At 49.8% G+C, this 24,216-nt stretch overlaps 1 protein-coding gene across 4 annotated transcripts in view; it reads right to left on the bottom strand.

Moving 5' to 3' along the window:
• The window catches only part of HNRNPUL1 (heterogeneous nuclear ribonucleoprotein U like 1), a 34,703-nt gene extending 12,695 nt beyond the window's left edge, over nt 1-22,008 (bottom strand). The window contains exons 1-10 of one of the 4 annotated variants that reach the window (XM_040634013.1): nt 21,662-22,008; nt 17,807-17,929; nt 15,680-15,836; nt 13,857-13,930; nt 12,279-12,418; nt 10,111-10,210; nt 8,289-8,401; nt 3,452-3,718; nt 2,209-2,331; nt 1,984-2,112 (exon numbers count right to left, since the gene is read on the bottom strand). In XM_040634013.1, coding sequence (XP_040489947.1) covers nt 1,984-2,112; nt 2,209-2,331; nt 3,452-3,718; nt 8,289-8,401; nt 10,111-10,210; nt 12,279-12,418; nt 13,857-13,930; nt 15,680-15,836; nt 17,807-17,929; nt 21,662-21,956 — 1,521 coding nt within the window. In that variant the 5' untranslated portion in view covers nt 21,957-22,008. The remainder of the gene's footprint in view (nt 1-1,983; nt 2,113-2,208; nt 2,332-3,451; nt 3,719-8,288; nt 8,402-10,110; nt 10,211-12,278; nt 12,419-13,856; nt 13,931-15,679; nt 15,837-17,806; nt 17,930-21,661) is intronic. The other 3 variants (XM_008706647.2, XM_040634014.1, XM_040634015.1) reach the window with 3 other exon arrangements.
• Nucleotides 22,009-24,216: the final 2,208 nt, after the last annotated feature.

The raw sequence follows: 24,216 nt of genomic DNA, 5'->3' as shown, positions 1-24,216 counted from the left end.
CCCTAAGAATAAAGTCTAAAAAAACCAAAACCAAAACAAAACAAAACAAAGAAAAAGAAAAAAGAAAAAGCAAAAAGAAAAAAAAAGAAAAAACAAAGTCTTTTAAAGGTGGAGAAGGTTGGCTGTATGCATCATGAATGGGGCTGAGCTGGGGCAGTAACCCTGGGTGACTCTTAGATTATCCTGTGCTCAACTGTGTTTTGCTTTGTTTTGTTTTCATTAGCTCAATGAGGTTTTTTTAAATCAAAGTTTAGTATTATGGGATCATGTTCTTTACAAACGGAAGTCTTCAGGGCTCAATCCTATGACTATTGCTCAGTGGAGGAAAGTACACCTTTTTAGATCCACCTTCCAGAAAAGCAATACCCAGAGCGAATCTCACATCTCCACCATCACATGAAGAATGCCACTCTCAATACATAACTGCTTGGCAAGATCCTTTAATTTGTCTATCATAAAGAATTATTACCAGCTAATAGTTTTTTTTCTTTTTAAGAACTAATTTTTGGGGGGGGGGCACCTGGGTGGCTCAGTTGGTTAAGCGTTTGACTTGATATCGGCTCAGGTCATGATCTCAGGGTCATGAAATCGAGCCCCACATCACATCATGCTTGGCGCTCAGAGGGAAGTCAGCTTTTCTCTCCGCCCTTCCCCCAACTTGTGTGCTCCCTCTCTATAATAAGTAAAAAATCTTTTAAAAATTATTTAAAAAAAGAACTAGTTTCTTATTATGTGTTCTTTTCAAATGTTGGCTGAGGCCTCATTTCTTCCACTGTAAAAAGCAGCTTACTGGTTTATTATGAAAAGGATGTAACTCGGGAACAGCCAGATGGAAGAGATGCTTAGGGCAAGATATAGGGAAGGGGCACAGAGAGTCCATGCTGAGTGCACCACTCTCCCCAAATCTCCACTGTCCACCAGCCTGGGAGCTCCTGCTCAATTGTTTTGTATAAGATGCTCGCTTCTAATGCAAAGCCAACTTGGTTCCCTGGAGTTTCCAACCACCTTTCTGACAAGCCTGTCACCACCACCAGCTCTACCCTCATCAGGAACTCTGAATTCATGAGAGCCAAGTATCCAGGGCTACATGTATGAAGGCACCCTATAAGGCTGCCAGGGTGGGGGCGCTATTCAGGTTACACATTTGCACTCACAGGTTTTTAAGAAAGCACAAGTGCAAGGCTAAGGGGAGCAGAGGCTTGTTCATAGGTCCCCAAATACAGGATCTGCTACTTGAGAAAGCCTTCAGGACGTCAAGAATGACATCTCACAGGTGGTAAACACGAGGAACTCATTACTCTGGGACAGGGATCCTTCCTTAACCATGTTTGGGTCCCTCATCCTTTTGAGAATGCTGAAAGCCATGGATGATCTTCCTATCCTAACTCAAAACTGTCCAGTTTTTTTGAGTTTTTTTAAAGGACATACCTGTGCCTACATACAAAATTCTGGCTTAATTTCAAAGGTTCTCAGATCATTTGATGCTAAGAGCCTTCCTCTTAACTGCCAGAAAATATATGACTTAGATACGTACCCAACAGTCATAAAAACATGCTAACAGAAGCTGGGACATACCTTTTTTGTAGAGTAATTAGTAACAATCTCCAGGTACTATGGGCCAGATCATGTGTTACATGGGCACCATTACGATCTCTATTTTACACGCCAGGAGACTGAGATCTGGAGGATGAAGTCAGCTGACCACAGGCGCGCAGCTAGGAAGTAGCAGAGTCAGATTCAAGCCCAGAGTGTTCCGGCTCAGAAATCCATGTCCCTTCCGTTTCACTGAATAGCTCTTACCTGACGATGTTTTTTTGGGCTGCTAAGAGCCTGAGCTACGTCTGGGACTGTGTCATCATGTATGGCTGACTGACTCTCTGATCGGCGCTGTAGTCCCAGAGTTTTATGGGGAAAAAAATAAAGGGACAAGGCATCCAGCAGGCCCCTTCCCTTTCCTGGGGCATGACGGGGTACCAGTAGTACCTGATCTAGGATATAGTTGCGCTTCTTGCGGGCAGCGATCTGGATGAGGCGGTTGAGGCACTGGGTGGCCTGCTGGATCAGGACGTCCCAGCGGCCGGCATAGTTCCGCTGCCGGCGTAGGCCCATCACCTGCGGGCAGAGGGTGGTGAAGAGGTGGGTGGTTCTGGCTGCAGGGTAGCATTCAGGGGTGGGGGTGGATATGGAGAGACCAGGGACCAACCTTACCCGCATTTTATCCATGATGGCATTGGTACCCAGAATGTTGTACTTCTTGGAGGGGTTGGAAGCTGCATGTTTGATGGCCCATGTGGTCTTACCGGCAGCGGGCAGGCCCACCATCATCAGAATCTACAAGAAAGGGACAAATAGGGACCCTGAAGCAGTAGCAGTGGGTGGCATCGCAGCCTGGCACCACCCTCACTCACTGGTGACCTCAAGAGTAATTCAACCTCGTGGCTGCCTCTGGAAAACAGAAGCAATAACAGTGTCGTCCTCACAGTATTGCTGCTGGGGTTCAAAGACATGAGGGGTGCCAGACTCTTTAACAGAGGGCCTCGCATGGGGCAAGCACAAAATTAAGTGCTGTTATTGTGAATATTTACATTTCTGTCCAGGCAGGATTAAGCGGCTTCTGACAGGGAAAAGCCCAGAGAGGGTTATACGCTGGGAATGGTACATGTAGCAGCCACGAGAAGGGGTCAGACCATACACATGAGGTCAAGCATGGTATTTATTTAGTACATTTGGAATTTGGCAAACACTAGATACGACCTAAATGCCTACCAAGAGGGGAACAATTTGTTTGTGAAACCATTAAAAATGAGTCTAAAAAGAGGGTTTCATGTAGTGGGATAAAGCTCACAAAATAATGTTGAGTGAAAAAGGGAGGATATCAAAATGCTTTATGATCTCAATTACAAGTGCATGTGTATAAAACAGGCACCCAGCACAGCAAAAAGGACAGCATAAACTCGAAAACTATGAACTTATTTGCAGACAGCAGAATTATGGGAAACTAGGTCTTCACGTTTAGTTTTTTTTAAATAAACATAAAATCATTTATGTATCTAAAAAAACATCGTTTTCAGAGCAAAGCTCACCAGTACAGCTTCTGCAGCCAAATCACCCCCCAAGATCGTCATTTTTGTTCTTAGATAGTCTTGGCCTCCCCGAAGCAGCAGTGTGGAAGAAGCCATGTGATAACTTCCTTCCGGAACCTTTCCAAGATTTAGGTCTCTCACCTCAGCCCCTCCCCCTTCAGCCCAAGCCACACCCACCACACTCCCCTCTCTCTCCCAGCCGTGGGACGCCTGGAGGAAGAGGCCCCTGGCTCCAAGGCCTCAAGGTTGCTCCCTCGGCCGAGAGGCTGTGCTGCTCTAACCACCTGGCAGCAGCGTCTCCCCTCTGCTTTGGCAACAACATGACTCTGTAGAGGTGGCCTCCAATTCGGTCTTCCAGGCCCACTCACCTCACACTCTGCCTTGCTCTTTGGTCCGACAGTGCCCCGGATCCGTTCACTCAGGGGAAGGTGCTGGATAAAAGTGAAGCCTGGGAGGACAGAACAGTAGGGCTCTGCCCGCTGCCCAAAGTTGAACTCCACCGCACAATTCTTCACCAGGACATGAGGGTAGAGGGCTTGACCCCCCAAGGCTTCCTTCTGGATTCGGAAGGCAATGCCCATCCACTTCCCATTCTTGGTGAAGGAGAGTTCCACATCATTTCCACATTCAAAGTCCTAGGAGAAAAAGCCAAAGGAAGATAACTGTCAAAGCTCAGCTTTGGGCATCAGGAGCCAAAACTGGGAGGGAGCAGATGTGGGAGTGGAAATACAGCTGCCTTCCCATATTTAAGTGCCTCCCTCCCCCAGCAGATACATGAGGCAGCACCAGGAAACAGCTGAGGTGTGGCCCTGCCCTCCTTGCTCCCAAACCCCAAAGCTGGGGGATATGACATGTGTCATTTTAGGAAGCTCCAAGTATTGTGCCCAGCCTGGGACAAACGTGAAGGAAAAGGCGATTCTGTCTGTCCTCAAGCCCAGCAAGGGCAGTCTGCGAAGAGAACAGAGGGAAAGAAAGCCACAGCAGGGCCTTTCGAGCTATGCCCAGCTCTACAAATGCTTTCATTTGTTTGTTCGACACATGTTCCGCAGCTCCTGCTCTTTCTGGCGCACAGGTCTATTGGTGATCCGGGCCTGACGGAGCTCAGGGCCTGGTGGGCAATCAGACAAGGACACTATCCTAATTTGGTAAGCGTACCTACCCAGCAGCAAGATTCTCTGAGGAGGGGACCGGTAAGCCAAGTCCTGAACAATACATGGAAATGAGCCAAGTCTGCGGGGGGAGGAGAGAGCCCTACAGAGAAGTGCTGTTTGTGTATAAATCCGATGGTGAGAGAACAAAGGGTCAGCCTGGCTGAAGCATAAAAGATGAGGGAGAAGTAACTTCAGGTGCAGCGGGAGAGCCAGGCATATTTGTTCATTCGACAGCCACCAAGTTCTTACAGAGCAGCTGGAGCTTAGTGGTTAAGACCATCTGGGAAGGCAGACTGCTTCAGCTGTACTATTCGCTAACTGTGGGACCTTGTGGTTTCATCTAGTTTCCTTATCAAACAAGGAGGGGGGCATGACAAGAGTTTATGTTGCAAAGAGGACTAAGTGGGTTAGTGGGACCGATAAGTCCAAGATGGCAGGCACTGTGGGGAGACATGGTCCCTGCCCTCAGCATTGTGAGGGGCTGTCACCTCGGCAGTTTGGACTCCATGCTGATGACAGAGCAGAGCCCCTGACTTGTTTGAACAGGGAGGCGGCCTGGTCAAAGCCGATTCAGGAAGATCACTCTGGGTGCAGGGTAAAAGTTTACACTTAAGGGAGACTCAAAACTTGGGATCAGATGGCAGACTGAAGCAAAGCACAAGGTCAGGTTCCTGATACAAAGTACAAGACCTGGTATTCTTTCCCTCTTGAATGGGAAGACCACCTTGGAACTTGTCCTTTAAGAAGAGGCAAGAGCCCCTTTCCCTTAAGTAGTTTCCTCACCACCGTCCTCAGTGCTCACAGGACACAGCTCTATACGGTCCTTACCAGTTCATCTCTAAGTGCCCACAGAGGTCAAGATCATGCAGGGCAGACACACAAACATCTGCCAGAGTGAATCCTGCCCAGTCTCTACAGCAGGACCCCCGCCGTATATTCCCACCTGAGCAAGAGTGGCCCAGGTCACCTCTGCTTTCACGTGGAGACGAGCATGCTGGGGGTCACCCTTCCTTTTGGCCACCAGCTTCACTCAGGGAACTTACCATATTGTACAGAAACCAGCACGCTCAACTAACAAATCCACCACCCATGGGGCCATCTGTCCAAGAGGAAAGTGTAGTCCTGTCACTCCTGCTAAAACACCCTGGTGCTGGTCCAGGGCCTCAAACCTCAAAGTCATCAGGCCCGGTGTTACTCAGAGCTTGCCGGTTTTACAGCCTCATGTCTCACACCTCCTCGGTCGTCCTGTCTCCAAGCACAAAACTCCTTACGGTCTGCTGAAATGGGTTCTACTATTCTTGTTGCCTGGCAGCCATTGTGTCCTCTGTTTTTTGACAGTTGAGAACTCGAGATCTAACATAAACGGACTCCCCCTGGCTTCCCTCAGGTCACTGGTTTTCACACCTCCTCAACCTGTCACGCCAAGCCTTTTAAAAAGTTACAACACCCTTTGAAAAAAGGAAACTGCACATGGAATCTTAAAAACGGAAGTAGAGGGGTTCCTGGCTGAATGATCTAGTTGCAGCAGGAGTCAAGGCCTATAGTTCCACATGGGCGCACGCTCACAGAGCCTCACACGCAGATGGGACAGAGTCTGGGGGATGCTGCCATACACTGAGGACATGTTCGACTGCCGCAGCCTCTCTGGAGCGCGGTCTTGGTGGCAGCTATCGAAATTTAAAAATACACCTCTGATCCAGAAAGTACACTTTCAGGAATAAACACTACAGGTAGATTCCCACAAGAATGCAAAGATGGACGTGCCAATCACTTAGCCCAGCACTGCCAACTGTGCTCCAATGGGGACACTACAGCAAGGGGAGATCCAAGTGTGGAAACGCAGAAAGATCCCCAAGATACTGTGGTATGCAGGAAAAGGACACACTGTCACTGCAGCATCGACCACCCCAGCAGACAGCTCCCCGGGCCATCAACAGGAGACCGGCTAAATTAACACAGGGTAAACTGATGCCTGCATCAGAATACGAGGTAGCCACCAAATAAAAAGAAGAGGAACTAACCAAATGTCCACTAACAGAGAACTGAATATATGAATATGGTAGGTGCACACAAGCCCTGCAGACTACATGAAAGAACAGTCTTCTAGGTAGTGACAGAAAAAAATCTCTAAGGTAAATAATTAAGCAAAAACCAATGTGAAATAACATGTATGCTGTGCTACCTCTTGTGTAAAAGAAGAAAAATGACAATCATCTTTCTTGGATTTGGATAAAGGAATCCCGAGGACCGGTGACTCTTGTGTGGGGAGGGCATATGTGAACAATGAGCGGAGGGGAAGGTCTGCAGGAGACTTCGCAGTGTGCACGTTCTGACTATCTCTCTTGATATCTTTGTTTTGTTTTTTTTTAAAGATTTTATTTATTTATGTGACAGAGAGAGAGAGAGTACAAACCAGGGGAGAGGGAGAAGCAGGCTCCCACTGAGCAGAGAACCCGACATGGGGCTCGATCCCAGGACCCCGGGATCATGACCTGAGCCAAAGGCAGCTGCTTAACCAACTGAGCCACCCAGGCGCCCCTCTCTTGATATCTTTGGAAACCAGATATATTCATTAACCATTCAAAAATGTTCTTAACTGAGCTAGATCTGTATTATCTGCATGAAGAAGGAAAGACAGCCAAGACTGACTTAAATGGGAAAAAAAATGCAAGGTTTAGAGCAGTTTGTAGAGCATAAATGTGAATTTTTGGTTAAAAAAACATGTTTCTTTTATTAAAAAGATAATGAGGTCATGAAAGACAAAAGAAGACTGGGAAACTTTCAAACTAAAGAGCCCTGACAAGTGAATGCAATCCATGATCCTGGACCAGAAACAAAACTGCTCTAAAGGATACTGTTGGGACAACTGACAAAATTTAAATGTGGACTGTGGAGGAGATAATAGCATTATAGCCAAGTTAAATTCAATAACTGTACCGTGGTTAAGACAGCAGCTTTATTCTTAGGAAATGCAGGCTGAAGGACTAAAACCTAAAGACATGATGTAGGCAGCCTACTCTCCAGTGGCCCAGATACAAATCAGACACAGCTACCTCAATGTTTGAGACATGGTAAAAGCAGACTGGCAAATGTTAGAATCTGGGCAAGACTGAGATTTCTTAGGGCTTTTGAGTTTTGAAATCATCTTCAAATGAGAGTGAAGGGGAAAAAAAAAGAGTACATGGGTACAAATAAGAGGGAGGGAGGAGAACAAGACCAAGAGGAAGCACCTGGGTAGCCACCCCGCCTGAGGTCTCCTGACACGCTTTACTACATCTAGAGCTCCTAAAAGTAGTGTTTACTGAGCACTTGCTATGCTCCAGGCGTTGTTCTAATGGACTGGCCTAATGGCCCTACACCCAACTCTGACGTAGGGGCAGACTCTCCCTGAGAGCACGCTGAAATACGGGCAGGGGGGCTGCCCAGGGCTGTGAGCAGACAAGCAGGACCTGGGTCCAGGGAGTCTGGCCCGGAGCCGCAGCCATCGTGTACAGCACCATCAAGTGTCAGTCCCTGTTCTTAGGGACTCAAGTTGGACTGCAGGGCAGCCACCCTCTATCTTGTTCTGCTTTGCATCCACCCCTGCCCTTCCAGAAGACAGTGCACTGCAGGAAGCCTGGCTCAAGTAGCGCAATGTGAAGGAAGGGAGAGGTTTTGGGATGAGAGGATACCACAGTGGGGCAAGAGCCAACAGCACTGCCTTCGAGAGCAGACAGGCTACTCCATAGCAAAGAGAAAAGAAATTCCTGGGTGTGTTTGGAAAATGTCCCTCTGGTATCTAGGACTGGAGGAAGGCTGTGCACACCTGACATCCTCAAACCTCTCCAAGGTGCCGTCTGACAGCTTTGCACAAAAGACGAAAGAGGGTAGAATGGCAGAATCTTGCCCCAAATGAGAGCCAACATTCCCGTCCGGTAAAGAGAGACAAAGAGCTATGGCAAGAGCTGCTGGACACAGGGCAGATGAAGGACAGAGGTATTCTAGGAAGCCTGCAGGTCCAGCTGACAGGACCAACGTTTGGCTCTGCCAACTCCCACAGGCTGCTGGCACTCACCGCAAAGCAGCCAATCACGTCATTCTCTGCAAACTTGTCTCCATAGTTCTCAAACCGGCTGTTGGTGGACTTCTTCCCAGTGCCTCCGTAGCCGTAGGAGAAAGGCTCTTCGCCTGATGGAAGAAGCAGGCAAAGGCCAGTTAAACTTGCCATGGTCCCAACAGCCTTTACGGCTGCCATACACTTTTAAAGAAAAAAAAAATTAGTTTCTTTACCCATTTTACTAATCAGATGCTTTAGGGTGGGGGGGAACGTGAGGAATGTCCTGCTGAAAGGAAGTTCCTTGTTATGCAGAACTCTGGGGGGCTTGGTGGGTTTAGGTGTGAAGTCTGGGAGTGGGAGCTGACCTGAACCGCTGCACTAAACAGAGGGAGAATCTGGAAAGAGAGGGAGGATGGGAGAGAGGAACTAGGACTAAGGCGGGCTGCACACGGAGGCGCAACCTTCCTCATAACACTCAACATTCAGTCAAGTCTACTAATGACATCCATTTTTGGTGCCAGTGGGTTCTGGGCAGAAATCTGGGTTCTGCTCCTGGAGACCTTGAAGTTTACATGCTAGGGAAGGCACTGGATTTGCTCAGGCTACAGAACTGGGGGCTGAAGCAATGGGAGGAGTGAGATCCTGAGGCCCTGCCTGACACCTAGGGTGTATGGAGATCCTTGGCCAGGAACCCAAGGAATATCCTGCCAGAAAAGCAGGCGCTGACAGGCACGAATTCCAGGCCCAGTGCTTCTACATACCAGCTGCTGGCCCCGGACATCTGACCGCTCTGGGCTTTTAATCTTTACCTGTATCAACTACCCACCACTTACACCCAAAAACTGAGACAGAGAGAAATGAAGAGGACACAGGCATCTGAAATAAGAAGTGTGAATATCTATCCAAATGCAACTGTACACTCTTGACCTAGGGTCAAGACTTTAAGGGTCAGTCTTAAGTGGTCAGATCACTACACACAATGATAGCTCACAAGTTTAACTGTAAAAAATTGCAATCAACTTACATGATCCACAAAACACAAGTAAGTGACATTACTATAAAATGGAAAATTGTGCAGTGATCAAACAGCTCTCCTTATTTATAAAAATATGCCTAGCATCTATTAAGTAGGAAAAAGAAACCGGCTACAAGATAGTACGCATAGTGTGACCCAGTTTGAGATATACAGAGACAAAAGAACTGTCCAGAAGACCGTAGATAAAAATGTTAACATGGGTTATCTCACAAGTTTGGGAGGATGTTCATTCCCCCCTCTCCATATGGCCTGAACTGTTACAAAGAGTACACTTTTTCATCATCAGAATGTTTGTATGACCAAAGCAAAAGGTCTCAGCAATGGTCATTGCAATCAGTCACTTGGGGCCAGGATGTCACCTGAGGCCTGTTGAACATTCAAAACTTTCAATGGGCAGCCCCTGCCTCTCTCTGCCAACCAGCCCCCTGCTCCCTGCTCCCCCCTTTACTCTGGGTTTGGCTCTGGACAGAGAACTCCAGGCCGAACTGAACGGGCTGAAGGAACTTATTTCAGCATGATTTGAGGACAGAAGACAACTGATCTTTTTAAAGAAAGGGATCAGCCTTCTAAAGAGAACTGTGGACCCTCTCCTAAAAGATGAGAATAAATTTTTCATAGAAAAATTAAGATGATTGTGGTCCTTCCAGTTGAGTCTTATACACCTGAAGACAGGCAGGAGGTGTTCCACCCTGGGCTAGTTGTGTTCTGAGTCCCACGCTGGGAAGAGAAGCTTAGGAAGCTTGAGAACCCAGGGACAGAGGCAGCTGCTCTAGTATCTGGCCTGCTAGGCTGCCCTCCCCTTACCCAGCTGCGTGCTGCAGGAGTCCAGGGACCAGCCGATACGGACGACGTGCGGGTCGGGCTCTGTGGAAGGAAGGTGCTTCACGGAGATTTCCTCATTGATCTGGGGACAAAAAATAAGAGGGCTCAGAACTGATGCTCGGAGGCTTGGGCAGCATGCAGGCATTACAAATCAGCAGTGGCTCTTGTTGCTGGGGACAAGGTGTTGAAGCCACTCGGAAGGGCCTGTGGCACTGAACCCAGGGCCTCTGAAGGGCTTAGGAAAGTACAGGGCCATAGAAACAGGCATTTCAAAATATAGTTATTTTTTAATTTTAACATGCTTCAGGAGAAACGGGGACTCTCCTACTTAGTGTAGAAGGATAAATTGGCACCATGTCTTTGGGCAATTAACAATTTAGCTAATTTAGCTAATTAGCAATTTAGCAACCCCTACCAAAACTGCAAATGCATACGCTCTATAACCCAGCAATTCAACTTCCAGTTTACTCTGCAAATGCACCCATAGGTGTATGTGTGACCACACCACACACACACACACACACACACACACACACACACACTCACTCTCTCTCTCTCTCTCTCAATGTGACACCGTTTATACGAAAAACTCCCCCCACCAAACCATCAGTAAGGTACTGACAAAAAAAAAAAAAAGGCACTGCCACATAACGGCACAACCACGCCACAGAATAGATGAAGGAGCCAGAGCGTGAAGCATGGCTGAGGTACGGGGACGGAACTTGTTGTGCAAGACACGGTACTAAGTACAAGAAGCAGAAAGAATGAACCACGCCTTCTGACTTACCCGACAGGTTGGACTGCCTAGCAACCACACCTATCTGTATTAGTTGGTGCTTCTGTAAAGTTAACCTATTTTGTTGACTTTTGGATGCACATTTCCCACATTTTGATGTGTCCAAATCAACTGATGTGGTAAGAAAGCACCCTGGCAATTTAATTGAGAGAGTTTCTGAGTGGCACACAGAACAATGTGCAGCTCACAACCAACAGACTTAGTCAATCAAAAAATGATAACCCCATGGGGCGCCCGGATGGCTCAGTCATTCAGCATCTGCCTTTGGCTCAGGTCATGATACCAGGGTCCTGGGATTGAGCCCCGCATCGGGCTCCCTGCTCAGCAGAGAGCCTGCTTCTCTCTCTCCCACTCCCCTTGCTTGTGTTCCCTCTCTCGCTGTCAAAAAAAAAAACACAAAAAAACAAAAACCAACTCTTGGTCAGGTTGCTCCTCTAAAAAATGGGGAGAACAGTGCCTATTTCAAGATGGGGATTAACGGAAATGTCCACGTAAAGAGCCTGGTACTGTATCTAGTGCGTGTAAACGGTTCTGTAAATACTAGCGGTAATAAATAAGTTTGGATCTACAAGGGACATGCAAGAAATTGTTAACATGTGTTATGTCTGGAGAGTAGAACGGGGACTGGGAGGGTTTAAGTCTAACTTCTGCTTTTTTTACCCTACACTCTTCTGTGCCATCTGAATTTTCATTGAATACGAGAATGTGTTGTCTTCCTAAACATAACCTGACACGGACTCTCCTTCTGGCCTCTCTTTAACTAGCAGGGTCCACTTCCATTCTTCCTAGCTCATTTTTCTTCCAAACAACTTCTTTTTTTTTTTTTTTAAAGAGTTTATTTATTTATTTGACAGAGATAGAGACAGCCAGCGAGAGAGGGAACACAAGCAGGAGGAGTGGGAGAGGAAGAAGCAGGCCCATAGTGGAGGAGCCTGATGTGGGGCTCGATCCCAGAACACCGGGATCACGCCCTGAGCCGAAGGCAGACGCTTTAACCGCTGTGCCACCCAGGCGCCCCCCAAACAACTTCTTTTCCCAGTTCTACAAACATGTTATCCCTAATGACGTTGGCTGTGTAATACCTGGGTCAAATCCCACTGAAGGATAAAAAAAAACCCACCAAAGGAAAAATCAGCTTGATGAGGCAATGTATGGTTGGCTTGCTTTCCTGACAGGATGTTTAGCAATGGCATGATTCTCCAGAGTCCACCATGCTTTTTTTGCTTGGACACACACGATCTATGTTCAATCAATCTCTTTTGCAACTGTGGCTCTGACCGAAGTAGCTGATGACAGGCTCATGCCAAAGGATGGACCTGCTTTCTGTTCCTAATCCTCAACTGCTCCCACTCACCTTCATCTCGAAGCACACACGGCCCCTTCTGACTCCGTAGCTGGCACGGGCTCCTGACCACAGATAGGCAAAGCCCTCAATTGTGAGAGGGTAGCCACTACTCCGGTCTCGGGCCACCTTGAAGTGGAGATCGCAGTTATCTGTGGAGGAAAAAGCCGGGAGTTGGCTGATATTTTAAGGACCCAAGAGAGGGACAGGCAAAGGTAAGTCCTCCAAGAGTGTTAACCAGGAGTACACTAGCAGACACATCGTGAGGGCAGGTTCATGAGAAACCAGCCACACTGGCTAGCCATTCTCCCGTTGAGTAGCAAGGCTCCAGACGACTGCAAACTGGCCCATCCAGGATCAAAGCAGCCACCACACATAGGAACTGGGCTCTCCACCTGGCTGGGGTCCAAGGATGCTGATCAGAGGAACCCCCAGAAATTGTACACAAATGTACTTTATGTGAACGTACATTTGATAGGGAAAGGATCCGTATCTCATGATGTTCAAGGGACTTCGCATTTAAAAAAAGGCGTATCCCACAGCCATACACTTTAACCACCTCCCTGTGCTAACTGTCAGTTCGGGAGCCAGACTCCTGCTGCCAACAACTGCACAAACATCTGAGCTGGACCCGCACTTGTCACTCAGGCACCACCGTCCAGGTGCACCGCAGGCTCCCACCTCCTCTGTGGGCCTTGGACTCTCCTGCTGGAGCTCCGACTCTTCCCAGTCTTCAAGGAGCCAGCCAGGCCTCCAAGAAAGTCTTCCCTGACCACCCCATCTTTTCTTTAAAGGCTGAGAATTGTGGTCTGTACATTTGGCATTTGATCGGCCACCACTTCACTGACCACTGCCACCCTATACCTTTACTCTGGGTACACGGGCTTCGAGATCCTGTGACAGAAGGGACTATATACGAGACCTTTCTCTCGGTTATGTAGCCACTGCTCTATAAACTTGAGCTAAGTAAAGAAACACGTGAATTGCTGTTAAGTTTCTCCTCTGTTGAAAAGCACAGTGTTCTCACACTGATCTGGCTTCATTTAAAGTCAGATTCCCAGGTTCCACCACTGAGATTCTGTCTGGGGAGGGGCAGGAGCTTTTATCGCCACTACCCTAGGGTTCAGATGCACAGTCAAGGGGAAGTCACTTATCCAGTGGAAAGAAACTGGAGGACGGAGAGCAGGGCGGGCCAGGCTAATGCCTCAGAGGACAAGGTGGCATTAGTTTCACCAGGAACGTGAGCAGTAGATGGAAACCGGGGGACTGGTCGTCAAAGAGTTAAGTTTCCCCAGCCGCACTCAGATTCCCTACTTGATTAGATGACAACCCCCTGGGTGTTCGGGGGTTTTCCAAACTGCCCTCGTACCCATTCTGAGGAGTGTTACTGAAAGTTCTCTGAGGTATCAGGGCAGGATTGTATCTCCCTGAAGAGAAGGTGAGAGAAGCAGAATGACCTGCCCAGGATCCCAAGCAGAGATGGGAGACCTATGGCCTCTGAACCAGCACCCTCGCTCCAAAGCCTGGTTTCTCACATCCCAGTTTCCCAATACTGACTGCAAAACAGAATCAGGCACCCCAAGGACTCACATGTGTCGATGGCAACAAGAGTGTCGTCAAAGTCATCTTCATCCTCTTCAGCGGGAGGTTGAGGAGAGCGGCCCCTGTCAGGAAAAGGAGTTAAGTCCCATGAGAATGGTTGGATGAGCACAGAAGGAGGGAAATGAAGGTTCTGTTGGAATTTACAAGTGGCCTCCAGATTGCTCCCTGGATTTCGGTTTCTTCCCACAGAGGTTAACAAAAGCACTCAGCCACCCTATACCCTTGCCACGAGCACAATGACTGTTAACTCCTAAAGTGGGGCTGGGGACTAGAGAGAGCACCCTCTGCTCAAGAGGGCCAGCAGAATCATTTAGCTAGCTTGTTCATGGACGACTCTCCTCTCACACCCCAAGATTCTGAGCCATGCCCTGTACGTGTTGAGAGCTGCCTCCATACTGGCCTCTGTTACTGATGGGAGGATACAGTAGTCCACAGGGGCCTGGGCCAGGAAGGGGAATATCAAACCCAGTCATCACAATCTCTCCACATCTTCCTAAGACTCTACATCTGCAAGTGTTTGAAATGACCCATTTTTTTCAGTCTCTTTCTGTAAAGTGTCCTAAATTATGAATGAGACTCATCTCCTACCAAAACACCAAAATGGGACTAACGTTAAAATACTGCTCATTTCCAACTTATTGGAATAAAGGAGAGACGCAGAAGGATGGGGTCCAATGCCCAAGGTCCTGCCTGGAACACTGGACCCTTGCCCACCATGTGCCCAGATCAAGTACCCAAGGCCCACCTTGGAGGCTTCGCTCTCGTGAGCGCCCTGCCGGCACTGCCAATCTAGGGCCAGCACAGAGCCCTGTACGAAGGAGTGCATCACACAGTAAGTCCATCCTAGAAAGCTTTCCCTGCCAGCATCCAATCAGAGCAAGTACTCCTCCTCCACTCTCCACAGGCAGGCAGCTTAAGCCCAGATCTGGTCTGCAGGAGGCACTGGGAAAAACTCATGAGAGGCAGTTCCACATCCTAGCTTCAGTCACAGCCAAGAGACCCAGGCCCTGTCTCAGAGAGTCATAAGCCAGTGAGAGGATAGACTCCACCAAGTAGGAAATAAAATGTGTCAGACAACTAGTCTAGACGGGTAGAGAAGGAATGGTCATTCCTAGTTCTGTGAAACTTCACGTAGAAGCTGAAGGAAGGGAGGGCAGGATTGGGGCTGGGCAGATGGATGGGGAGGGCTTATCAGGAAAGGAAAATGACCAGGGTAGAGAGGCCACGCCCTCCACTAATCTCCTGACACTCACACGCACCCTGACTACTGGCCCCACTAGGCTGTGGCTTACTTATATGTCTGTCTCAGGCCCTACATTGGGACCAAAAAAAGGCAAAACCCACTGTCCAAATCATCCATGTCCCCAGTGTCCAGCCCAACGGCAGGCACCTAGTGAAAGTAGCATGAGTGTGACAATGAATAAACGAGTAGACAGATGGAAGGGTGCGTTTGGGAGAAGGGTCAGGAAATAAACCTTTCCATCAAGGGATATTAAGCAGCCATGAAGAAAAGGACACCACTCAGGACAACAGAGCAGTGAGGCAAAGGACTGAAAAGGCAGGATGGCACTTCACATGTGAAAGGCAAAGTGTTTGGACTTTATCCTGCAGGTAATGAGAAGGGAGGAGGTGAGGGAAGGAGCAAAAGTTTAGCAAAGCTGAATCTGGCAGTGAGTGCAGGGAGGGCTGAGCAAGTGTGTAAGGGCAGGGAGAGCTCTGCCCCCTTGGTTACTACAAAGGTCCCAACAGGCACCAGGCTACGGACACAGAAACCTACTGGGAAAGGGGTGACTATCACCTCACACACCCACCTCCTATCCTCTCGGTGCTCGAAGTACCCCCGTCCCCGGTTTTCTTCATAAGGCCTCTTGCGACTCTGGAATTGCTGTCTGTCTGGCTTGAGTTGAGATGCTTCGGGCGGGAGGAAGCTGGCAGGTGCTTCTTGCTTCATCTCTGTCTTCACTTCTACTGTTAGGACAAATCCAGGCGGTCAGGACACTTGGAAACTCCCTAGCTATCGCTTTCCTGGTCCCCTTTATTTCAGGAGAGGTTCGCAGGACCCTGACTACAGTGATGATGGGCTGGGCACAGGCGGCTTGCTGGGTTCAACGGAAGCCTGCCAAGGGAGCCTAGAAGGCTGTACTAGAGAACAGGGCCAGGGTAAAGGGAGGCCGGAGATGGCCAGCCAGGCACAGCAGCACTGGCAGTTGATGAGGTGACAGATGTCAGTCAGATAACTCTCAGGCCTCAGGGGGAGGGAGAGGGGAATTTCAGCACTGAATAAAGGCAAGCTCTCTTAAAGGCCACCCAAAGGCAGAATGGCTGCCTCTGGCTACTTTGCACCAAGTGGGAGAGAGCCCTAGAAAATTTCTCAGATCCCTTTAAACTGAGATCCCATGATTCAACATTCTCCCAATTTCTCCTCCCAGAGAATCTCTCCACCTCAGTTCTTACAAAGCTTCTTTAGTCTGGCAAGGGGGGGGGGGGGTCAATTCAACAGGACACTGTGGTCCCACAGCTAACTCCACTGGCTTCCATCACTCTTCCACAAAGCCAGAATCACCCCGGGCAGGGGGAGGGGCTGCACTTAACCCAGCCTATAGGTGTGATGGCCTTATTAAGTCACACCGCAAATACAAAGTCAGGATGGGATAACATGCTGTAAACCACGGGAAAGGCCCAGTCCCCGGCAGTCTTCAAGAATAGAACCAAGAATCTAAGAACCTAACCGAGAGCAAACTGGAGCCAGCGTCTATGCCTTATGCTGTAGATCACCCCCATCTCCGCCTTTCAGCACCCAACCCAAGACCACCTCGGGTCGCTCCCTAGCTCTGGCACGTACAGAGGGGGCTCCTGGGCCTCCAGGGCAGGGACTGCGCTCACCCATCTGAAGAGAGCCTCCATGGTCCCAGCACAGAGCTGGGCTCACGGGACACCCTGATAAGTGTCTGTTGGTAACAGCACAGAAAACACTCTCCTTGGGCCAAATGATCCCACAAGTCTCACAGAGCCTGACACAAATCTGCAGTTTAACCTATATTAAAATGAAAATCCTGAGCCACCCACAAGATGTCTAGGGATTTCACTTTGTGGATGAACCAAGAATGGAATTAGATACAATCTACTAGATTCACTAAGAAAAGGCACCGGGGCCACAACGCAGTGAAAGGAACACAAGACTGGGAGGCAGTCCTGGCTCTGTCATTACTCAATGGTGGGACCTTGCTTTCCAAACAGTAGGACACAAATGGCCGGGAATGCTCCTCATTAACCAATAGCAGTGGCCCAGGCACAGTTTCCCAGGTTCTAACCCCAGCTCTGCCATCAGACAAGCCACCTCCCAGTCTGCAAAACGGGAGTTGAGAGCTGAGTTACATCTGTCGTTCCCAAACTGACAATACAGGGAACTTTGTTCTACAAAGACATATTTAGGAAACTCTGGGTTTAAACAATGTAACACAGGGTTTTTTTCAGTCCAGGACTTCTCAGGGCTTTCAATGCTCTGAGTACAGTGATTCTCCCACGGGTGGGATAGCACGTGCTGCATTTTTCAGATACATTTGGCTAAGGAACGCTTTCCTGGGAAGTCCCTAATGATACCTTCTGGAACAATATTCTTCAGAACATGGGAACAACTGGACTAGATTTAGAAGGTCCTTGCTGGATTCTACGTTCTGAGATTTTAAATAAGACTCAAGTACTGGCCTCTGAGTCTAAACTCTCCGGGGTTTTGATACTAACATCTGAAAACAGACACCACGAAGACTTCCCTCTCTCAACACCTGGGAGCGGGATTAAGTTCTCGCCTTCAGAAGAACCTTGCCAGAGTGACAGAGCCCAAATGGACTGCCCAAGAGGAAGACAGGCTTAAGTCAGAGGGTACGGGCCACGTAGAGTCTATTTCCTTCAAAAGAGATGTATAACGTGCACTTTCCCACCTGGGCGATAGGCCTGCTGCTGCTCCATTTCCAGCGGTCTCCTCTCGTAGCCAGACTCGTTCTCTTGCTTGATGACCTGGCTCTCATAGAATTGGTTTTGCCTGGTAATATTGTCCATGACATCTTAAAACAAAAAATGGCCAGTTAGAAGGGTGCTTCTTGGGACCGGAGGTGGTTTTTTGGTGTTCCACAATGTCACCCCCACTGGGAACAGTCTGCCAAAGGCTGAAAGGTGTGACAACACCTTCAGATGGAAACCTATCTGGGCAGTCAGTGGCCCCAGCTGCCTGAGGACATGCCCTCTTGTACCTCAAGTGGTTGGTGCTGTGTCTGTGACTGGGTTGTACAGAATCCCACAAAGAAAACCAACTGAAGTACAACTGCTCTGGTTAAAGTGAGGAGGTGGGAGGGTCAGAGAAGGTATCCAGCTTGACCTTACCCTGGAAGTCCCCACTCCAGGGCTGGGGTAACTCTACAGAAACCTGGGACTCCATGCAGCAGTTTAAAATCCACCAGTCTGGCCGTCCTCAGAGGACACAGCGTAATGCGTAGGGAGTTGGCTTTAGGGCACAACCTTAAAAACTGCTCAGAGAACAAATCAGTCCTCTGCCTGGCCCAATTCACTCCCATTTGGACAACCAACCCTCTTAACGAATTTCTTCCATCCCACAATAGCTGCAAAGATAAAGGGTATCCAGGGATGCCTGTGTGGCTCAGTCGGCTAAGTGTTTGCCTTTGACTCAGGTCATGATCCTAGGGCCCTGGGATCAGTCCCACATTGGGCTCCTTGCTCAGCAGGGAGCCTGCTTTGCTTCGCCCTCTGCCTGCTGCTCCCCCTGCTTGTGTTTTCTCTCTGTCAAGTAAATAAATAAAATCTTAAAAAAAAAAAAAAAAAAGATAAAGGGTATCCAACCCAGTTGAAGGGTAAATGGGGGGTGGGGGGAGGGAGAAGGAAAGAACTGTTAAGAAAACAGAAGTCCTAACAGTGGCCTTTAGACTCATTAGGGAGTATGTCCTGAAATATCTGGAGCTAGGTGGGAAGGGTCCTAAGAAGATATCTTATGGAATAAGACTAAGAATAGAAGCTTATTCTTATAAGAATAATATTAACTATCTACAGAGCGCATACTACACACCAGACCCTAGGGTACAGATAAGAATAAGCTTGCCCTACTGAAGCCTTCAGGTTAGTGAAACGGACATACATTAAACAAGTACTTATACACAAAGAGCAAATTCTAATTGTGTTCAGGTCTACGAAGAAATTAAGACAGGGCCCAGAAAGTAACAGAGAAGCCTTGATTCAAGGATACATCGGTGAGAGCTCAGTGATGACAACAGAGAAAACATTTCTGGGGTTGGAATAACATGTGAAAGCTCAGAGGTGAGACTAAAACAAGAGTAGCAAACTCAAGACCCTTGCAGCCAAAGCCAGAGAGAAGTCTGGAAACCCAGGATGAGCAGCAAGTAGGCTTTCCACCCGAGGGGCAAGCTCTGCTAGGTGCCTCTAGGGCCCTACTAGTGGCTGTGCCAGGACTGGCAGAACCACAGGGAAGGAGAGACTCTTCTGCCACTTGCTAACTGACTGGATCCTTTCTCAGAGGACAAATACATCTGGGCATAAACCAGGTGCAGCCCAAAGGGAGGAAAGTAACAGATCACGTGGTTTGCTAAAGCCCTGTTTATCAGAGCTCGAAGGAAGGGTTGCAGCGGGGCATGAAGGGGGCTCAAAGGAGTTTGTTGCAGGGGTAAAGGGAAAAAGGAAGAAATCCTTAATTGGAACACAAGAAGGGCTTTTCAAACCATTCGGTTTCTTCTAGGCTCCAAGCACAGTGCTCTTCTTTCCACACATATTCACATCTCTCTTCTCAAGAATTTCCCTTGTGCCCACAGAGGAAGCCTCACCCGGACAAGCCATGATCCTGGGGTCCTTCTCCACTCTAAAACATGTGCCTCCTAATTATAGGCAGGCCCAGTGCTAAGCTCCCTACACATGTGACCTCATTCATAACAATGCTGGGGGGCACTATTATTATCCCTGTTGTGCACACAAGGAAACCACTTGGAGGTAAACTGACTTGCCCAAGTCATAAAGCCATCTTTAAAACAAAATCCATCTAACATGCCCTCTTCTGAGGCACCTCTGGTCACTGGGCCTTCCTCCCAGGCATTCCTGCCACACCTGCACACTGGGCCACTGCTCCTCCCTTCACAGGTCTCTGCAAGGGGAAGTTTTCTTCCCAGCACGGGCACATGGGCCCTGGACAATCCTTCTAGGCTGTCCCCACTGCAAATCTATACTCCAGGACATCCCACCTCTCATGAATGAGTCAGTAAGCACCCAATGCCAACTCAATTTCTTGTCTCCTCTCTCACCCCCTTGCTCTCCTCGTTCTCTTAACCCCATAGCACCCTCTTTTCAGAGAAATACCACAAACGCTGGATGCCGGAGTCTTTTCTACTTACTCCCAAACTTCTCCAATCTCCAATCCCCAGTCTGGCTAGAAAACCATGCTTTACTAACTCCAGATTTCCTCCTTTCCATACCAGGGTCTTCTCTCTCCAGACAATCATAGATCTACACTATATCCTCTTATTGTTAGTCATACCCTCTGGCTCTTGCTGCAGTTCCCTACTACACCCTGAGACCCCCAATCCCTGGGCACACAAGTAACTGTTTCTGGGGACCAAGGAGCCTTCTCGAGGAGGAGACACTCAGCCTCAGAAACTCCCCTCACTCCATCCTGAGGCTCCTAGCCAAGTCAACAGGTTTTCTTTCTCTTTCCATTCTATACTCTCCCCTCTCCCATATTTGCTAGACCACATATACATTCCTGTACTGGACACAAGATCCTCTGTCCCCCAGATACTCCACAACCTCAAACTCCACCAATTTGCTACCTGCCCCACCCCACCCCCAGCTACCTCTGTTCTTCAAACACTCCACACTGTTAGTCCAAGACCATTCAGCAGCAGCCCTCAGAACCCACCCAGCTCAAGACTTCTAGGTTCCCTACCCAGTGAAGCATCCTTCCCTCCCCTGCCTGCCTCCAGTGACTAGGGTTCCCTAAACCTCCTCTGGAAGTCAACCAGAAGGTCCCCAGATTTCCCAGCATCAAATGCCCAAGTTGGCCCTGCCTCAACGTTGGCCTTCCAGCCCTGGATCTGAGAGTCCCCCAGGTCATCCTCAGAGGTGGGTCCCTCACAGTCCAAAACATGGCAGTCTCCCACATTCCCTAAATGCTCACTAGCCAAATACCAGAGCACTCAGTCCATCAGATCCCCCTCTGGCCAGACACCAGCACTTCCACCTCACCAAGCCATCCCAGTACCAAACAATTCCCCATACCCCACCCAGCTCCAAACTCCAAGATCCTCTAGTCTCAAAACTCTCCCAGCCCTAAAAACACTGCTCCCGAAGCCAAGCCTATACGCTGGGTTTAGCAGAGCCCTCAAGCCCACCTCAAGCCCACTCAGCTACAAACCCTGAAATCGTCATTCCCAAGACCCTCCTCAGCCCCCGATTAGAAAGCCTCTTGTTCTTCCGACTCTTCGGCTCCAGAAGCCACGGCTTCCGGTCTCCGAGCAATAGGCTCCCGGAATCCTCTACACCCCCGGACCGTCCTCATCTCCGAAACCCAGAGCCCCCACTCCAGTATCTCCCCTGCCTCGAATGCCAGGGTCCACCCTCCAGTCGTCCCGAGGCCCACGGCCCTAGATCCTTTTCAGCGACGGGTAGCGGGATCCCCCAATCCTCAGGCCATCTCCCCGACCTTAGGCGCCGGACTCCGCGTCCCACAGCCCTTCCTCGGCCCGGACTCCGGGCTCCCCGACCCCCGCCCCGCGCACTCTCACAATGTCCGTCCGGCCCCGAGTAGCCGCCAGGCTCCGGGTGCGGCTGCAGCCCGGACGGCGGTGGCTGCGCGGTCCCCTCCAGCTCGGAGCCCCCCTCGGTCTCGACCTCCTCGTTGTTGTGCCCGGGTCGCCCCGGTTCGTCGTCGGCCTCGAGCTCCCGCTCGTCGTCGGGCTCCTCGGCCTCCAGCGCCGCCTGCAGCCGCTCAGCAAGCTCGGCCTTGAGGCCGCGAGTGTCCAGGCCGCGGCGCTGCAGCTCCTCGCGAAGTTCGTTCACCTTCAGACGGCGCACATCCATGGCCCGGGCCCCCGGGGCGGCCCCCGAGCCCGGCCCGGCCTCCCAGGGCTCTGTCCCCCTTAAACCTTTCCTGTCAGGAGGCGAAGGGGGAAAGGGGGGGGGCCCGCTCCAATGGCGGCGGCGGCTCAAAATGGCCGCCGCCGCCGCCTCCCCCTCCTCCGTGGTCCCATACGATGCAACACGGGTGCCAATTGGCCACCGCGTGGAGGCAACGGGCGCGGGCCTGGAGAGTCAGCCAATCAGAGCGCAGCTTTCAAAAGAACAGAAATGAAAGGGCTCAGGAGCAGCCAGGGAGGAAGCGTTGGCCTACGTCGCTGCCGCCGCCGGGGCGGAGGGCGGGAAAAGTCGGGAGGCGGAGCACGTGGTGATTGGGTAGCGCCCGCGCGCCCGCTCCCGTAGGGTCAAATGAAGAAAAAGGAGTAAAGACTTGGCCCAATCAGCGATGGGATTTCAGAATGAACCCCGTCCCGCCCCCCTCCCAAACACTCTCGGCCTTTCCTGCGCGGTCCTTTCATCAAACTGGGGTCTCCTGTAACACATACCCTGATTGGTCTAGATCTCCCGCCCCTAGAGGAGTCCAAGCGGGTAAAACCACTAGAACCAATCAAATGGAGGGTCGGCCGACCAACTCCCCCACCTCCTTTCACTGTCTTCTTTAAGAAACCGGAAAGATGAATTCCCGAAGGACCCGCCCCCTGCCGTTAGGGCGGTTTCAAAACAATCTGCCCACCAATCGCAATTATTGTTTTATCTCACTAAAGCTAGTACAGTTGAATCGCTTTAGGAAAAGCTAACCAGATTGGCGGTTCTTCAGCGGACGGCCTCAGAAACGTCGCTGTAAAGGGAGGGCGACGATATAAAGTAGATAAATTATCCTTAATCTGGAAGAAACTCAGTTACCTTTATGGAAAGGAACCTTTTGATTTCAGAGAGTACCGAAGGTTTGAAGATAGAGGCTAAGCTGACAACGGGAGAAAAGTTGTAAAGGAAACCGCACCCTCTTCCCTTTGATAGTTCATCTCAAAGGGGCGCCTCTTCCCACGATCATAGCTTCGCCGCCGTCTTTCTCTATGGTTCGTATCTTACGTGGACTGGGCGCTCTGCACGTGACCATAGAGCCTTCCCTTCCGGGACGACCTCCAGAAGTTCGCGGGTCTCTACCCCAAATCCTCTAAATAAACCGCTGTTCAGAGTTCTGGCTGTTTGGCGTCTGTACTGACAAGTTCAAACACACAGGTTCGTAGTTCAGCCTAACGCCACAAATGCAAACGCCACAGAGTTTCGCAATGTCTACCGCTGTACCACCTGTCGCCTCTAACTCAAAAGCCACGAAACTTCTGTAAGAGACACAATCGGGATACACAATGCAAACGCCCGCTGCCCGCTGGGCCATACCGTAAGCCCACAAAAAACACACACCGCCTCTACTTAGACAAAAACACGCAACACAAACAAATGGCCGTGAGTCAGGTCAGATGCATCAGTTAAGGGGATAATACACCAAACTGCAGCGCCGATGTGGCCACTAAGGTCCGCACAGGCAGGCGGCATCAAATGATAAAGACAAAGGACAGTTACGCTACAAGCTGACACGGCAGCCTCGACACACAGCACCCACTCAGAAACGGGGCAGACACTCACGTGGGCCCGGAGGTTCCAGTCCAGACACCCCGCCCCTCGCCCACGTCCGACTTCCTCTCTCCTCCCAGCTTCCCACAAGGATTTGTTCTAAAAAAGTTTGTGGCCCGGATTGAACTGTCCTCGGTTCTCAGGAGGCGCCACCGGGGGGCGTCCGGGCGCTGCCAACGGTTTCTCCATGTGCTGCCGGATCCACCCAGGAACGGGGCCCTCGATGCGTGCAAAGCACAGTGGGTTTGTCTTGGCAGGAATCCCTTTGTGGGCCCGTGATGACTGGAGGTGTTCTGTGCCTGTGTTTCTATATGAATCTGAACATTTGAGTCAGTCTGTGAGTACCTGCTGTACTCTGTGTGTCTCGGTGTTTACTCTTTGTAATCTGTGTTACTCTAGTTTATTGCTATTGCTGGTGAATATCTGCCTTTCATATGTTTGTAAATATGTTTGTATCTATATAGCTTTTCACGTCTGTTACTATATGTGTCTGAATTTCAGTGTCTTTCTTATTTGTGGCCAAGTATGCCTCAGTATGTCCTAATGGGTCTGTTAACTTTGGGGTGGGGAGGAGCGTGTCTCTGGCACCGAGTATCTAAGTGCCTGTTCCTCACTAAGGATTTCCGAGAGT

This window comes from Ursus maritimus, unplaced genomic scaffold, assembly GCF_017311325.1.
Source record: "Ursus maritimus isolate PB19 unplaced genomic scaffold, ASM1731132v1 scaffold_19, whole genome shotgun sequence".
Classification (NCBI taxonomy): domain Eukaryota; kingdom Metazoa; phylum Chordata; class Mammalia; order Carnivora; family Ursidae; genus Ursus; species Ursus maritimus.
Note: the sequence above shows the minus strand (reverse complement) of the source record. Positions and strands in the feature narration are given on the sequence as shown.